Source organism: Peromyscus maniculatus, chromosome 5 (genome assembly GCF_049852395.1).
Source record: "Peromyscus maniculatus bairdii isolate BWxNUB_F1_BW_parent chromosome 5, HU_Pman_BW_mat_3.1, whole genome shotgun sequence".
In the NCBI taxonomy this organism is placed as follows: Eukaryota; Metazoa; Chordata; class Mammalia; order Rodentia; family Cricetidae; genus Peromyscus; species Peromyscus maniculatus.
In genome coordinates this window covers 97,899,533-97,912,765 of record NC_134856.1, presented here as the reverse complement: position 1 = coordinate 97,912,765, position 13,233 = coordinate 97,899,533, and the positions used below count along the sequence as shown (strand labels likewise).

General features: G+C 39.8%; 1 protein-coding gene across 2 annotated transcripts in view; it reads right to left on the bottom strand.

Moving 5' to 3' along the window:
* Gli3 (GLI family zinc finger 3) overlaps nucleotides 1-13,233 on the bottom strand; it is a 265,800-nt gene that overhangs the window by 109,471 nt on the left and 143,096 nt on the right. For both annotated transcript variants that reach the window (XM_076572945.1, XM_015998713.3), the window contains one exon: nucleotides 6,898-7,003. In XM_076572945.1, the coding sequence (XP_076429060.1) occupies nucleotides 6,898-7,003 (106 nt within the window). The remainder of the gene's footprint in view (nucleotides 1-6,897; nucleotides 7,004-13,233) is intronic.

Genomic DNA, 13,233 nt, shown 5'->3' with positions numbered 1-13,233 from the left:
TAGAAATACTGCAAAGTAGAAGTATTATATTATAGCCTTTGAATGCAATCTGTTTCATGTTCATTTCCTAAAGTAAAATGTGTACTGATTGATTAAAATTAATGCTGCCTACCCATCAGAATTTTAAAAGTTTAGGAGGTGACAATCCCATATTCAAGCCATTGGTGGGGGCTGCCTGTGAAGGTCAGTGATAAACTGATCCTGAAGGCTCTAAAACTTTTCTGCTTATTTTGAAAAGCTACAACCAAACATTGAACTTATTTTTTGAACTGAGGTGACATACAATGAAAACACTCAGGAACAGTGTGGAAACGGTTGAAAGTTCATGTAAACTTCCATGTACAGCTACAGTCACAGCAGAGACCAGTGACGCTGGAGAGGGTGCTGTTTCAGAAAGGGGTGGGCAACTTTAGCATCTAGGTTCCCCAGGATGTCACTGTGTTCCAATAAAACTGTGCTGAGAAACACAGATGGAGGGCCAGGCCTGGCCTAGGGACTACACACTAAATTAGATGGTTGTTCCCAGTACAACTCTGGTTAGAAGACGTCCAAGCAGGAAGACTTAAGTGAGGAAGCAAGCACGGGTATCCAAAGGAAAGAGGTTCCAGGCTAACAAACACTGAGACCAAGCTAACGAGGCTTGAATTCTTTTGGATAGACCTAAGTAAGTGTTGGTTATTTCTGCATTTTTGAATGCAGACTTGTTAAAAGTAACGAAGTGTACCACACCTGTGGCTGGCTTTGTAAACTGTCCCATTAGCCTCCCATTCTACAGCAGTGCACACTGATGTCTAAGTTTTCTACCTACAGAGAAACTTTTAAATTGAAAACCTGAACATGCATGGGGCTCTTATAGCGCTCCTCTGGACTGACATGTGTTCATCTTAGAATGTTGCAGAAGCCAGTATAAGATGCCCACCCCCTCCCACAGGTGTTAATAAAACGAGTTAAGTAAAACCCAGGCCTCCAAAGTGCATGGGGTTCTTTTTTTTTGTAGCAGAGCAAGGGCCATGGAGTCTAATCCCAAAACTAAATAAAAGAGAGGCTTGGCCCACTCCAAAGCTGTATGCATTTTCATGTTCGAATGTTCATAAGCTTAAAAATGGGGCTAATTATAAAACCTCCATCATAGGGTTGTTTTAAATATCACATCAGATAATTATGGAAAGCCTTTAAAATTGCAAGTCATCAGTATTGGCTGTGGTCATGATTATGTATTTTTTTTCCCATGTAAACTCTTGTTTCTTCTGTCCTTTATCCATGAAATTCTGATGTTCCTAATATAACTAGTACCCAGTTGCAAGGAGACAACAGATCTCTACAACGGTAGCTGATTTACTATGGGGGAATCAGCTTGGCTGTGGGAAGCATTTGCCATTGCAATAGGAAATTTTAATAGAATCTTAGCAATCAAGCACTTGGATTTCTCACTCCTGAGTGTACTAGCTTTGTCAGCATGAGGAAACGCTCTAATAAAATGAAACAAATGAAAAAGAAAAAGAAAAATGGCAGCAGCCTAACAAACAACAGTCCACTGTCATTACTAAAAACAATTACTCAGGAGCTACAGGGTTTACAGCACAGACTCAGTGGTGTATATGCAAGGAAATAAACAGTCTTGGCCTTGAGAGATGTAATTACAATCTAGTTTTTTACTTTTTTCTGTGTGGGAAGGTGGGGTTATCTGTGTTGCTACGGCACTCAATGTAATCTGATGTTAGTGCACTGTACCACTCTCAGAATCATCTATGGTAGATCCCAACACTGGAGGATATAGAAAAAAAAAATACTTTTCTTTCTTCATTTTAAATTGTTATTAAAACATTCCAAGCCAGAAAAAATGTAAGATTTTTCTAAATCGCCATATCTTAGTGAAGAAGTCCCTCAGAATGAAGTGAAACCACTATTTTGCATATGCACCCATCATAAAGCTTTAAGTAAGGGGCCGGGCTGAAGGCTTCTTTTGCATAAATATTATATGCATTCCCAATAAGCACATTTACACGAAGGAGATGCTGAGTTCAGTGGTGCAGGGAGACTAGCAGGCAGAGTAGAAGCCCTGGTCATCTACTTACTGTTTCTTTCTCTAGATATTTACCATAATGGTGTATCTTTTCTTGCACTTTCTCTCTCTGGGAAGTAATGAATGCAATCATTCTCCAAACTTGCTGCTCACCTTCTGCTCTCAAGCCTAAAAGGCTCTCTAATCATGGGGTGTGGAGGGGGTGGCGGACGTTCCTTGTCCCAGTGTACTCTATTTCAAAGCTAATATTAATGCTCTTCCCTGTACTTCTGCTCACTTCTTGTGAAAAGAATAGCTCTTCTTGGAGTGATTGCAGTGAGGTGGGCAGCCTCCATGTGAGCCACCTTGACTCAAGGAAAAGAACCATGAGAGTGCTCCCTTCTCACTGGACAGCAAAGAGAGAGCAGCTTCTCTAAAAGGCATTAGTAAAGTGGAAGGTGACGCACCCCAGCGTCTGTGTGCTGGCTGGAGAGGCAGCCTAGTGAAGTGCTATTCTCATCCCCAGCACGAGGCAAGCAGAGTGCTCAGTTCCACTGGCAAGGAGATCAGATCAGTGGGGCTTGAATTATTGCAATGGATTAGTAACTAAGGACTCAGCTTTGGAAAATGAATTGTGGATCTCAGTATAAAGCAAGGGTGAGTCCAAAAATCTAATTCATACTGGTTCATGAATGAGAAAAACTTGGCTCAAAAGAGTTTTTACATACAGAATAGATCCCCAAAACACCCTGGGAACCGTAAATGAATGTGAATGAAATCATACTAGAACTCAAAACACTTTATAATTTGGGTTTCTAAAAATGCATCATGCCTACTTTTAAAAAGAAGCATGATCAAGTAAGTTCCAACACCTAAAATACACACACACTCAAAATGCAAAAGCACATTCTTCACTGCTGTAGAAAACAGTCACTTGAAAATGTGAGTGTATTTTTGAGGAGGAGCAAGATGTAATCGACCAACTGTCTACATTTTCAAAAAAGTGTTTAAAACAGGTAGTAAGTTGTAGGCTAGAGGGCTTTAAGACCCACAGGCTTTGCTATGATACAGTCTGATGTAAACAACTCAAGCCAGGCAAGAGAGAGAAGACTGAACAGAAACCACACGTACACTGCTGTACTGTGTGTCTGGTTGATCACTGATGCAGCAAACCCGTTCAGCAATATGCTGCCTGGACTTTGGTGTTTTCTCTAAAACATTGTGTTTCACACTATACATAGAATCTGTGATCCTAACAGTATGAGAGAGAAAGAGGCATTCCAATGTCAGTTGGGCATGAGCCCTGGCAAATTTATTTAGAACAACTCGCAAGATGAGGAAAGAGTTCTCAGATTCAGTGTTTAAGAACCTATTTGAATGACATAAACATGATGCAGCAATTGTTCATTTCATAAAACAATTTAATGTGACAACCTACAGAGAGAGTACCTATGCCATGACTCGTTTGTTATACCTTTTAAGTTTAAATTCATGCTTTTGAGCTAAAAGAAATACTAATAAATTTTACATTATCTCTAATACTATATTTTAATCCATTTAAATTTCTATATTTGAGCTACCCTGTTCATCCATAAAGTGTGGATAACAAAGTGAGAGCAAGGAGGTAAGCTAAAGGCATTTCCTATAACAAACTCGGCTTTTAAGCAGAAGCTGACACATTTCCGTACATATTTATAAGGCTTCTTGGTTATTATTAGGCTGTAATTGCAGTTGTTCTAACACCTAATAAGCCACGGTTGGAAAAACAAAAGCAGGTTAATTTGTGATTTCCTCTACTCATTCAGAGGCAAATTAAGTGTCAAACAGCTAATACAGAACATATTTCATTTTATGAGATTTTAATTTAATTCTGCACCATATCATTGATGCCTTAATATAGGGTGGTTTATCTAAAAAGAGGGGCAATTTATAAACCTTTTCAATAGAATCTTTAATGATGGAATATGATAGCATAATTACCGCAGCGCCTGCCATCCTTCTGAACACTGGTCTGTCAGCATTTCCATCAACACAGACCCTTATTTTGCAGACTTATAATTTAGGTTCTAAAGTTGGCACCAAAAGAACAATTGTGTTTACAAAATAATGAGAATATCTCCAAGTTTTATCATCTTGTAATTAAAATATTCACTCTAAAAGCTTAGTAAGCTCACTGGATTTCATTTTCTAGAAGACAATTAAAAGGCAAGCATTTTGGAATTCAAATTCTGCAAAAGATACTTTTCTGTTTTACAGTTACTACTTTGAAGATTTGGGTATATGGGTCACATTTGGTATCAACGCTCTCAGCTTTAACAATCACAGGTGTGCCCTTATCACCTGTCAGAAGGGTAGAGGCAGCTGAGGTCATCATAGAGCATGACCAGAAGAAACTTGGTGCCAGTATACATTAATCCTAAGCATACATTTAGAGAGTCAACCTTTGCAGAGTACATATATGACTGTTATTTTATTGAGCCCTTCCTGCAAAGCAGATTCCTTCATTTCAATAAAGTGAAAGGACCATACCACTGGGAATTTGCCTGAGTCTACAGCACAGGTGAGTGGCAAAACCAAAGGATAATTCAAACATCCTGATAGCTCAGCCACCACCTCCAAGACTGGAACAGCCTGGCTGTGCCCTGAACACCATTTACATGTCTGTCTGTTCATAGGCTGAGAACTTGCCACCAAGTAGCAAAGAGCAGTGACAATTCCTAACAAATTACCAAGCAAAAGGAAAACTATGACAATAAATGGGTACACATAAGATGTAGTAGACACAGCCTCTGGGATAATATGAACATGAGCCACAGCTCACCATGCAAAGGCATTGAAGACAATCCAAAGAGTGTCATGCTACAAAGGCAGGGAAATGTGACTTGCTCTAACTCCTAGAGCCCATGTTATAAACTCATTATCTACCCAGATAATGAACAATCCCAGAGAACTACAGACATGAGGTTCCACGTTCCATACTCACAGCCCCAACATTCTCTCAGAAAACTCAGAACTAGCAACCAGCCTTATATCACAACTCTTTGATACATGCAGGCTGCTCAAGAACAATTTAGTCAATTACTGCTTAAGTATCTTAAAACTTGGCTGAAAAAGTAGAAAGTACTGGGAAGCTTAGAAAGCCCAGCTCAGAGTCACAGATGAAGGAAAAGCCCATGGTCAACTCACAGCTCCTCCAGACATGACATAACCTTATCTGTGTCACTGCTTTTGTTATGAACTCAAGCAAGGTCAAGAATATACAACAGGGGTTATAGGAGGCTTTGCTGTTACCGCCAGAGAACCAATGGGTGGAGTTCCAAGTGATAACTTCCTATTTGAATTCACTTCTAAGATGATCTATAATTAAGCCCAGCGGAAAGAGTTCAGCGTATTAGTTGAGGTTAGTTAAAAAAATTTCTCTAGAACATGGTTTTTGAAAGAGTGAAGAGAATATCTGATTAAATTACTTCTTCAGAAAGATTCGAATCTGGGAGGAATTAGTCATCTTTGTCTCTAAGATATTGTGTGATCTAGGTACAGGATAGAATCCCTTCTAAGATCCATGCGGTCCCATTCATATTAAAGATTCTATAAGACAAGGCAAGTTACGCGTCATCTTGTAAACTCACAGCTACGAATCCACTTCCTTCTGTGTAACAGAACTTCTATTGGTCCTTTGGTTTTGAGTGTATTTTTAGCAGACTTCAGAACGCTGTAAACCCCTGCTTGAATTCCAGTAAAAGTCACAAGAATAAGTCCCAAGTTCCTGTATTCTCCCTCTGTAAATACCCCCGTTCTCTTGCAATGCTCACAGAAGTCTCAATGCAGATTTATTACTCACCGCCGGGCAAATCCGAACTGAAATTACAATTCAGTAATGGGAGATGGATCCAAAAAACGGTTGGTAAAATATTATATGTGTACTTGGGCATGCAGTTAGGACTGTTAATATCAATTAATTCTGTTCACAGAGGAGGACTTGTTTTAAAACAACTTCATTTTTCTTCAGCATACCATATAATTACCCAGCTGTAACTAATAGTCAGAGAGATGCAATCTAGCATCTATATAACCAGCATTATTCTTCAAAGTATTATTCCTGCTTTTCTAACTCCAATGTCTCAGAGCAGGAGGTGATTATTACATATGACTACATGTGTACCAAGGCCATTAGCAGGGAACAGCCCCTCCTGGAGAATGTGTCCAATTATTATAGTATATGACAGTTTTCTGGATGGTACTGCAAAACAATGTTCTGTTAGTTTGTAAACCCACGATTCTTTTCCTTTCCCCTCAAAACCAGGTGAGATAATATTTATTTCCATGAGTTTTTTCCCTTTTATAATACATTTTATCACCACATTCTTTTCTTTTATCTTATATGAACCATGTGCTCAATCACATTTGCCATTTTGTTTGGGTGACATACTCATCAATCAAGCGACTGTTGGTATATGGGCCATGGGGACTCTGAAAATCCTCCATAAAGATTTCATTTTGATTCATTGTAATCCTTGGGTCAGAACCTTCATATAACAAAAATTTTAGCATGTAGAACTTCAAACCTAAATCACAACCAAACACATATTCTAAGTGGCAAACTTCCATTAAGGTTTAACTTTAACCCTTTAAGTTTATAACTCACAGCTGTTTGTCTCTCATCAGCAAAATATTCTAAAAACAGTTGCCAGCTAAAGAATGTGACAGGCATCCTCAGAAAGCACAGGGTCTGATTCAGTGAATCTAGGAACAGACAGAGCTTTGCTAGGTTTTCAGAGTAAATCTTATACTGCTATCGCAACTTCAAAGCCCAGAAGACATGCATTAAGAGTCCTGAAGCCATAAAAGCCAGTATTTAGATCCATTTCATTAATGGGTAACGTTTTAATACTTACACATGTAATGGAGGAATAGGAGATGGATCATAATGGTAACGGCCCTCATGATGTCTGGCATCAATTGGTACAGGAGGATGGAAGGCAGGGAAAAGATGAGGAGGGTCTGAAAAGGAAAGAAAGTACACCTTACATAAAATGAATACTTTGAGATACCATTTCAACTCACTGCATGGAATCTTTTAAGAATTTCATGAGCTGGGACCAAAGAGATGAATCAATGATTAAGAGGACTTGCTCTCTTGCAGAGAGACCTGAGTTTGATTCCCAGCACCCATGTCCAGTAGTTGAAAACCTCTTAGAACTCATTACCAAGGGATCTAATACCTTTGTGTGGCTTCCATGAGAACCTACAGTCATGTGTACACAGCCCCATACAGACACACACATACACATAATTAAAAATAAAACTTTAAAAGTGAATTTCTAGGAAAAATTTTGAAGGCTAATGAAGAGACTCACTGACATACTATGGAAATATGACTAGGCAAATAATACATGCCTGCTCTGGAGAAAGTAGAGCCTGTGAATGTACCTAATGCCTCACCAGAACAGTAAGAATGAGAGGAACAGCAAAGCTTCCTACCCACGAAGGAAGGCTGCCTAGAGGGAAGGCAAGTGAGAGACACAAAACTAGAAAGAAAATTGTACTGCCAAATGAAATTTTAAATGAACACACTGCAACATTAATGTTTTAGTGTCATGCCCTTGGTATTTTTAAAGGTGTTCTTCCCATGGTTTCGGCTGGTATCTATGTATATACATTTACATATACGTACATAGTTTAAAAAAATTAGATGCATGTTTCTCTTTCTCTTTGGCCTAAGTTAGGCCTCCATAGTCCCAACACCAGGGTAGTCAAACTTCCTCTTTACCAAAAGAGGCCCATGGAGCTGACTGGGAGTGATGATCAGATCTACTATACATCATCACAAAGGGAGATTTGGGGAAACTGAGGCTACCACTGTCACTGTAGCCATCCCTTCTGTTCTTCCTCACATCCTGTCCATCATCTTCTAGGTCCTGTGTATGTGTTCAAATTTACATAACCTCCTTACCCAAATTTACTTCTACCCATTGTCTCTGGAAGTCTGAAAATAAAGTTTTATTTGAAATAAAGTGATGTGCTGTACAAATTGAAGAGAATTTGAATGGGTTTTATAACTAGAAGTATGACTGATGATTTGTACTAATGTTTTGTCCATGTTCCAAGGAACAAAATAAAGGAGACAAAAACCAGCATATTTAGCACCAGTGCTAAGTGATATTACAGCAAACACGCCAGAACATGATCCTGAAAGCCTGCCATTGAGCACGGACAGTCACCTGTCACAGCAGAGGGACACACAGCAGAGCACTCCTGGGAACAGGTACGCACAGCAAACAAACCCTAGAATGGTACCCGTTACTTCAAGGACTCTGAAGATTATAATTAGCAAGCTTAGAGTCAAGTCAAACAGACGCTCAATAAGCAGGTTTTGTCCATCCAAATCAGTCACTGGAAAGTACGAAACCAGGCAACATGGTCTGGGAAACTGCACCAAGTACAGCAGGCAAGTGTGTGAACTGCACCTCTGAGTCAGCAAAGATGCACCCCAAATAAGAACGCCAAGTGATAAAAGTTAAGTGGAGGTGGTGACTATTACACTGTTGAATCCAGATGAATTTCATTTTAGTCCTCTAGATCCTCCTAGTTCCCATTTTTCCTCAATATCTTTTAGAATGTAAGCTCTGCTCCCTCCCATATTTTTAGAGGGGTGGTGGTCCCCTTGCAACCTTCCTCTAAAGATCTAAGTATACTTTAGAACAAAAAGTTAAGAGGGAAAAACTGTGATTATGCACTGACTGAATACATGTGGCCCACCAAGGAGGGTCCCCAAACTGCATGTTCACTAGGTATCCAGCAATGTTCAAAACCTAGAAAACACTACAAGAGGTCAATGAAACTGAGCAATGTCACTTATTCAATGAATTTTTATTGTACTATCAGGCAAGGAGGGAGTGAACAGTATAGAAGTAGAGAAGGAATTAATTTGGTATTATCAAATCAGTGTCACTGTGGCAGCATGAAGTTCATCAGGTGGGGTTACCTGCTCACTTGTTACACCTCACACAATGCATAAGTACATAAAAAAAAAAAACTCAACTGTGTTTTAACAATTAGTACTCAAGGATGTAAGTCAGTTCTACTGTAATGTGGCATCACTCAGCTTGCTAAGTTTGAGTTTAGGGTAGAAGTTTATTCAGCCATGTGGCAAATTCACTGTTACACCTAACTCAGCAATTCTAAGATGAAAAGTCACCCTATAGAAAGCCAAAATGTCCTAATTTATTTAATCACTTTTGATGGAAGTATCTTATTCATCCTCCTTAAGACAATATGAAACTAAATGGAACAGTCTCTGAGACTAGTTAGAAAGTCTGCCAGATTCTCACTGAATGTGTCTGAAACTTTTAATTTTCAAATAAACTCACATTAATCACAATCAAAAAACTAGCATAAAGACAGGTGATCATCAAATGTGGGTAGTCTCTCCTTCCTTTCCACACCAAAACAGGCTTGGCTCTGCAGCACCCCATCCTACCCCACCCTCATCATTCTTGGAAACTGAAGAAACACATTTAATAGAACTGTGTGGAAATTACACAATCATAAAGTATGGCTCACTTCTGAAGGGCTTCTCATATGCACCTGTCTTGGGTGGTACTGCCATAACTGTGTTAGGGCTGGAACGTAAGAGTTTTACTCTCTTACATTTTGGTTCCTGACTGTGCTGTTAACATTAATCCACCAGATAAGGGGATGGTAAGTGCATTTTGTTGTTTCCATCTGGGTGCAACTATGAATTATAACTGATTTCAACACAATGTTTCACATCCAGAGGCATCAAGTATGTAAATGTATCCATATTTAATGAATACCTCCCATATCCTAGAAATAAGCCATTACCTTTTATATGAGTCTATACAATGAAGTCACAGAGATTATATACATAGGAAAGGGGATCAAACAGCTAATCCAATAAAATCAAGAGTGCCAAATGAGTGTCAGAGTCTCTCCCCTGTGACAGCGTACAATATGACTGCTGACCTTGAATGCATTTTCCCATCTTGTCATTTTCAAGAAAAGTTTCATTGCAGTTTTAGTCATGGGAGGAAAATATCCAATACAGCAACTGTGGCATTTAGTGAAGTCCTCACCTATTAAGTCTACAGAGTTCTGTGAGTTTGAAAGTTAATTATAAGTACATCTTATAGTGCTGTTTACATAAAGTGTTATGCTTAAGAAAAGTTAAGAATTATTAATTCCAGAACTGGGTCTAAATAAAGGACAGAAAAATTAACAGATGTGATGTTATGTGACCAAAATATAACTGGTTACAGTTTAGTGTTTTGCAATTCATAGGCTTTCCTATTGATTAAGTTTAAACAGGATTTTCTGAACTGTTGAAGCTCATGTGAACTGTGGCTTTTATTGGCTATTCACAGAAATTACCCCTCTTAAACCACTTTTGGGAAACTGGTAAAGACAACCCTCTTTTAATTCAAATCACGCTCGACATAGCCTGAAATGATAAGAATAAAATGCAGAATGGCACTCCTCTAACATGTGGACACATGAGTGACCCTACATTCCTCAGAAGACGTTCCCGAGTCCACCAATGCCTGCCCGCCTCACCCTGCATCTTGGTTTGTTGTTTCTATGCATCAGCAGCACATTCCATCACAGACCCAAAGCTGTCCAAGAAAACCCACAAGACAAGAAAAGGTCCCTGTTGCCAGCAGCCATTATAATCAGCCACCTCAAGGTTTATTTTTTACACATGAGCAGTGCAGCTGGGGTGCATCATAACTCAATATATGTGTAATATGTTACAGCACCATAGCCATCTTTTGCCCTAGGATGTGACAAAACACTCCGTGATGACTTCTCCAAAGTCAGGCGAAAACTGCTGAAGCAGAAGGAAGTGCCACTAAACCTGGCTACCTCCTATTTATCATACAATTTCCTGACTGATGGTTCCACAAACCAGCTGCTAAGTGCTGTGTACTCTACTGTCAGCAAACTAACGCGCTAAATGGAAGACAGGGAGAATAATGTGCAGTACTGGTAGAATCAATTTTACTGAGAGAATTAAAATTCCAGCAGGTAGGGGTGGGTCTGCAGAGCCGTGGTAAGCAGTGGACTATACACAGGCATGGCTGCAAAGATGATTTATTACAGATTTGCACAAGGTTTGACTGTGGTACCAGAGGCCTCTTATACTAAACAGAGATTTGAAAGGTGTGTCCTACCAAAGCCCTTAGCATAAAAGTCTTTTAACCTTATGAATATGTAATTGGCTTATATACCTTTAAATAGAAGTACATAGTGCAAATATTTGAGCTGGGTAGAGTTGTCAGTATTCAGCCTCACACTGCCTGTCATCATGCTAAGTATTAGGGGGTTCATTCGAAATGAGAGGGATTGAGTTTGAGGTCTCTTCACAAGAGCATGGGTTGATCAGAAAACCTACAGCCAAGGAACAACCGAGGACACGTGGTTGCAGCCCTCTCCCAAGAAATAGTTTTAGTATCCTCAGGCTATCAGATCTCTTGGATGCCATCCTGGGAAACAGTCTTTTAAGGTTTGAAATTTACATACAAAAATTGTAGATTAAAAAAGAGAGAGATCAAAGTCAACTCAGTGCCCTGAAGGAGTAATTCACCAAATGATGCCAGAGTGGCCTGATTGCCCAGGAGGCAGTAGATGAGACATCAACAGAAGTAAACAGCCAGGTGCAGAAATCTTCCTAGGTGATTTAGATACCAAAGGGGTCTGGCTTGGGACTGTTTCAAGACCAGAGCTAGGAATGCTATACCTGCTGTTAGTCACCCCTGTACCCACTGTCAGTAGAAAGACCATTAGAAGGATGCATGGGCTTCCGTGCTGAAATCCACTGGGCTAATTCAATACAAATCCCCACCTCATGTAACACAAGGTCTCAAGCTGGGGAGGCGGGAAGAAACAGGGGAAGGAAAAGCAAAAGCAATGGTAAGGAACTCCGCCGATGGAATTGTGTAGAGACACATCCCAGACCTTACCACAGCTTCTTTTGAACTTGAGGCATTTTCAGTCATCACCTCTTCCAGGGTCCAGTGGCCTGAGGCAGACATTGTAACAGCTGACTTTTTTAAGATCCAGACTGATTCATTAGCGCAGACTCTTGCTACTCCTGCCTTTGGACAGCATGGCACCCAGGAATAACTGATCTAGCCCCTCAGGAGACATTCTAGATACTTCACCACAAACCTTAAGCCTTGAGTTAGATAGTCTTTGTTTCTCCACAGTCTGCTGAGAGGAATCTAAGGAGTCTTACTGCACATGAATAGAATAGGCCTGTTCAGTATATCCCTGTAGCATCATCCCATGGAGTACCATAATGCTGTTCTTCTTAAATACATGCTGCATAGAGTTTGAAACTTCTTGAGAGTCATGAATATGCATCATCATGTTTATATGGCACAAGATGATGTGGAGGGACCTGCACCCAGCAGATGTAGATGTAGTGTTATGTGACAGTGTTATTTATGATCAAATGACACAATGTCATGAAAGTCTTAAAAAACTGTGGCTCTACATACTGTAGAAATTGTGTTAGATGTACTCAAAGAAACCGTTTGTCACTTCATAGCATGGTAGAAGGCTTGACTTGGAGAGCACATACGACAAAAAGAAAATGGAGCTATCAGACAATTCAACTTCTGTAATTAAAGTTTTAATGAAATACTGCCTCGCTCATTCGTCTACCTGGTTCCTGTTAGCCACATTCACACAACAGTGGTAGAATCTTCTTGTGGTGATATTTTGTGTATGCTCTAACAAATAAAGCTTGCCTGAGGATCAGAGGGCAAAGCCAGCCACCAGATAGCCATAGAGGCCAGTCAGTGTGGTGGCAGACACCTTTAATCCCAGCACTTAGGATCTCATGCCTTTGCTCCCAGTACTTGGGAGGCACACACACCTTTAATCCCAGCACTAGGGAGGTTGAGACAGGAACTCACTCTCTTTTTGGCTGAGGAGTTGTTGAGGTGAGAGGTGGCTATGATTTATTCCTTTGTCTCTCTGATCTTTCAGCATTTACCCTGATATCTGGCTCCAAGTTTTTATTAAGACCACTTAGGATTCATGCTACACCTTCTAGTCTTATGAGATACAACATAAGGTCCACAAAACCCAAATTTACAACAAAGGTTTGACATACCTGTTATTAGATCAGGAGGTAGTTTTCAAAACTTTTTACAGCTCAGAAAAGTGTCGATTTTTACATACATTCAGAAATCTACTTGAGCGAC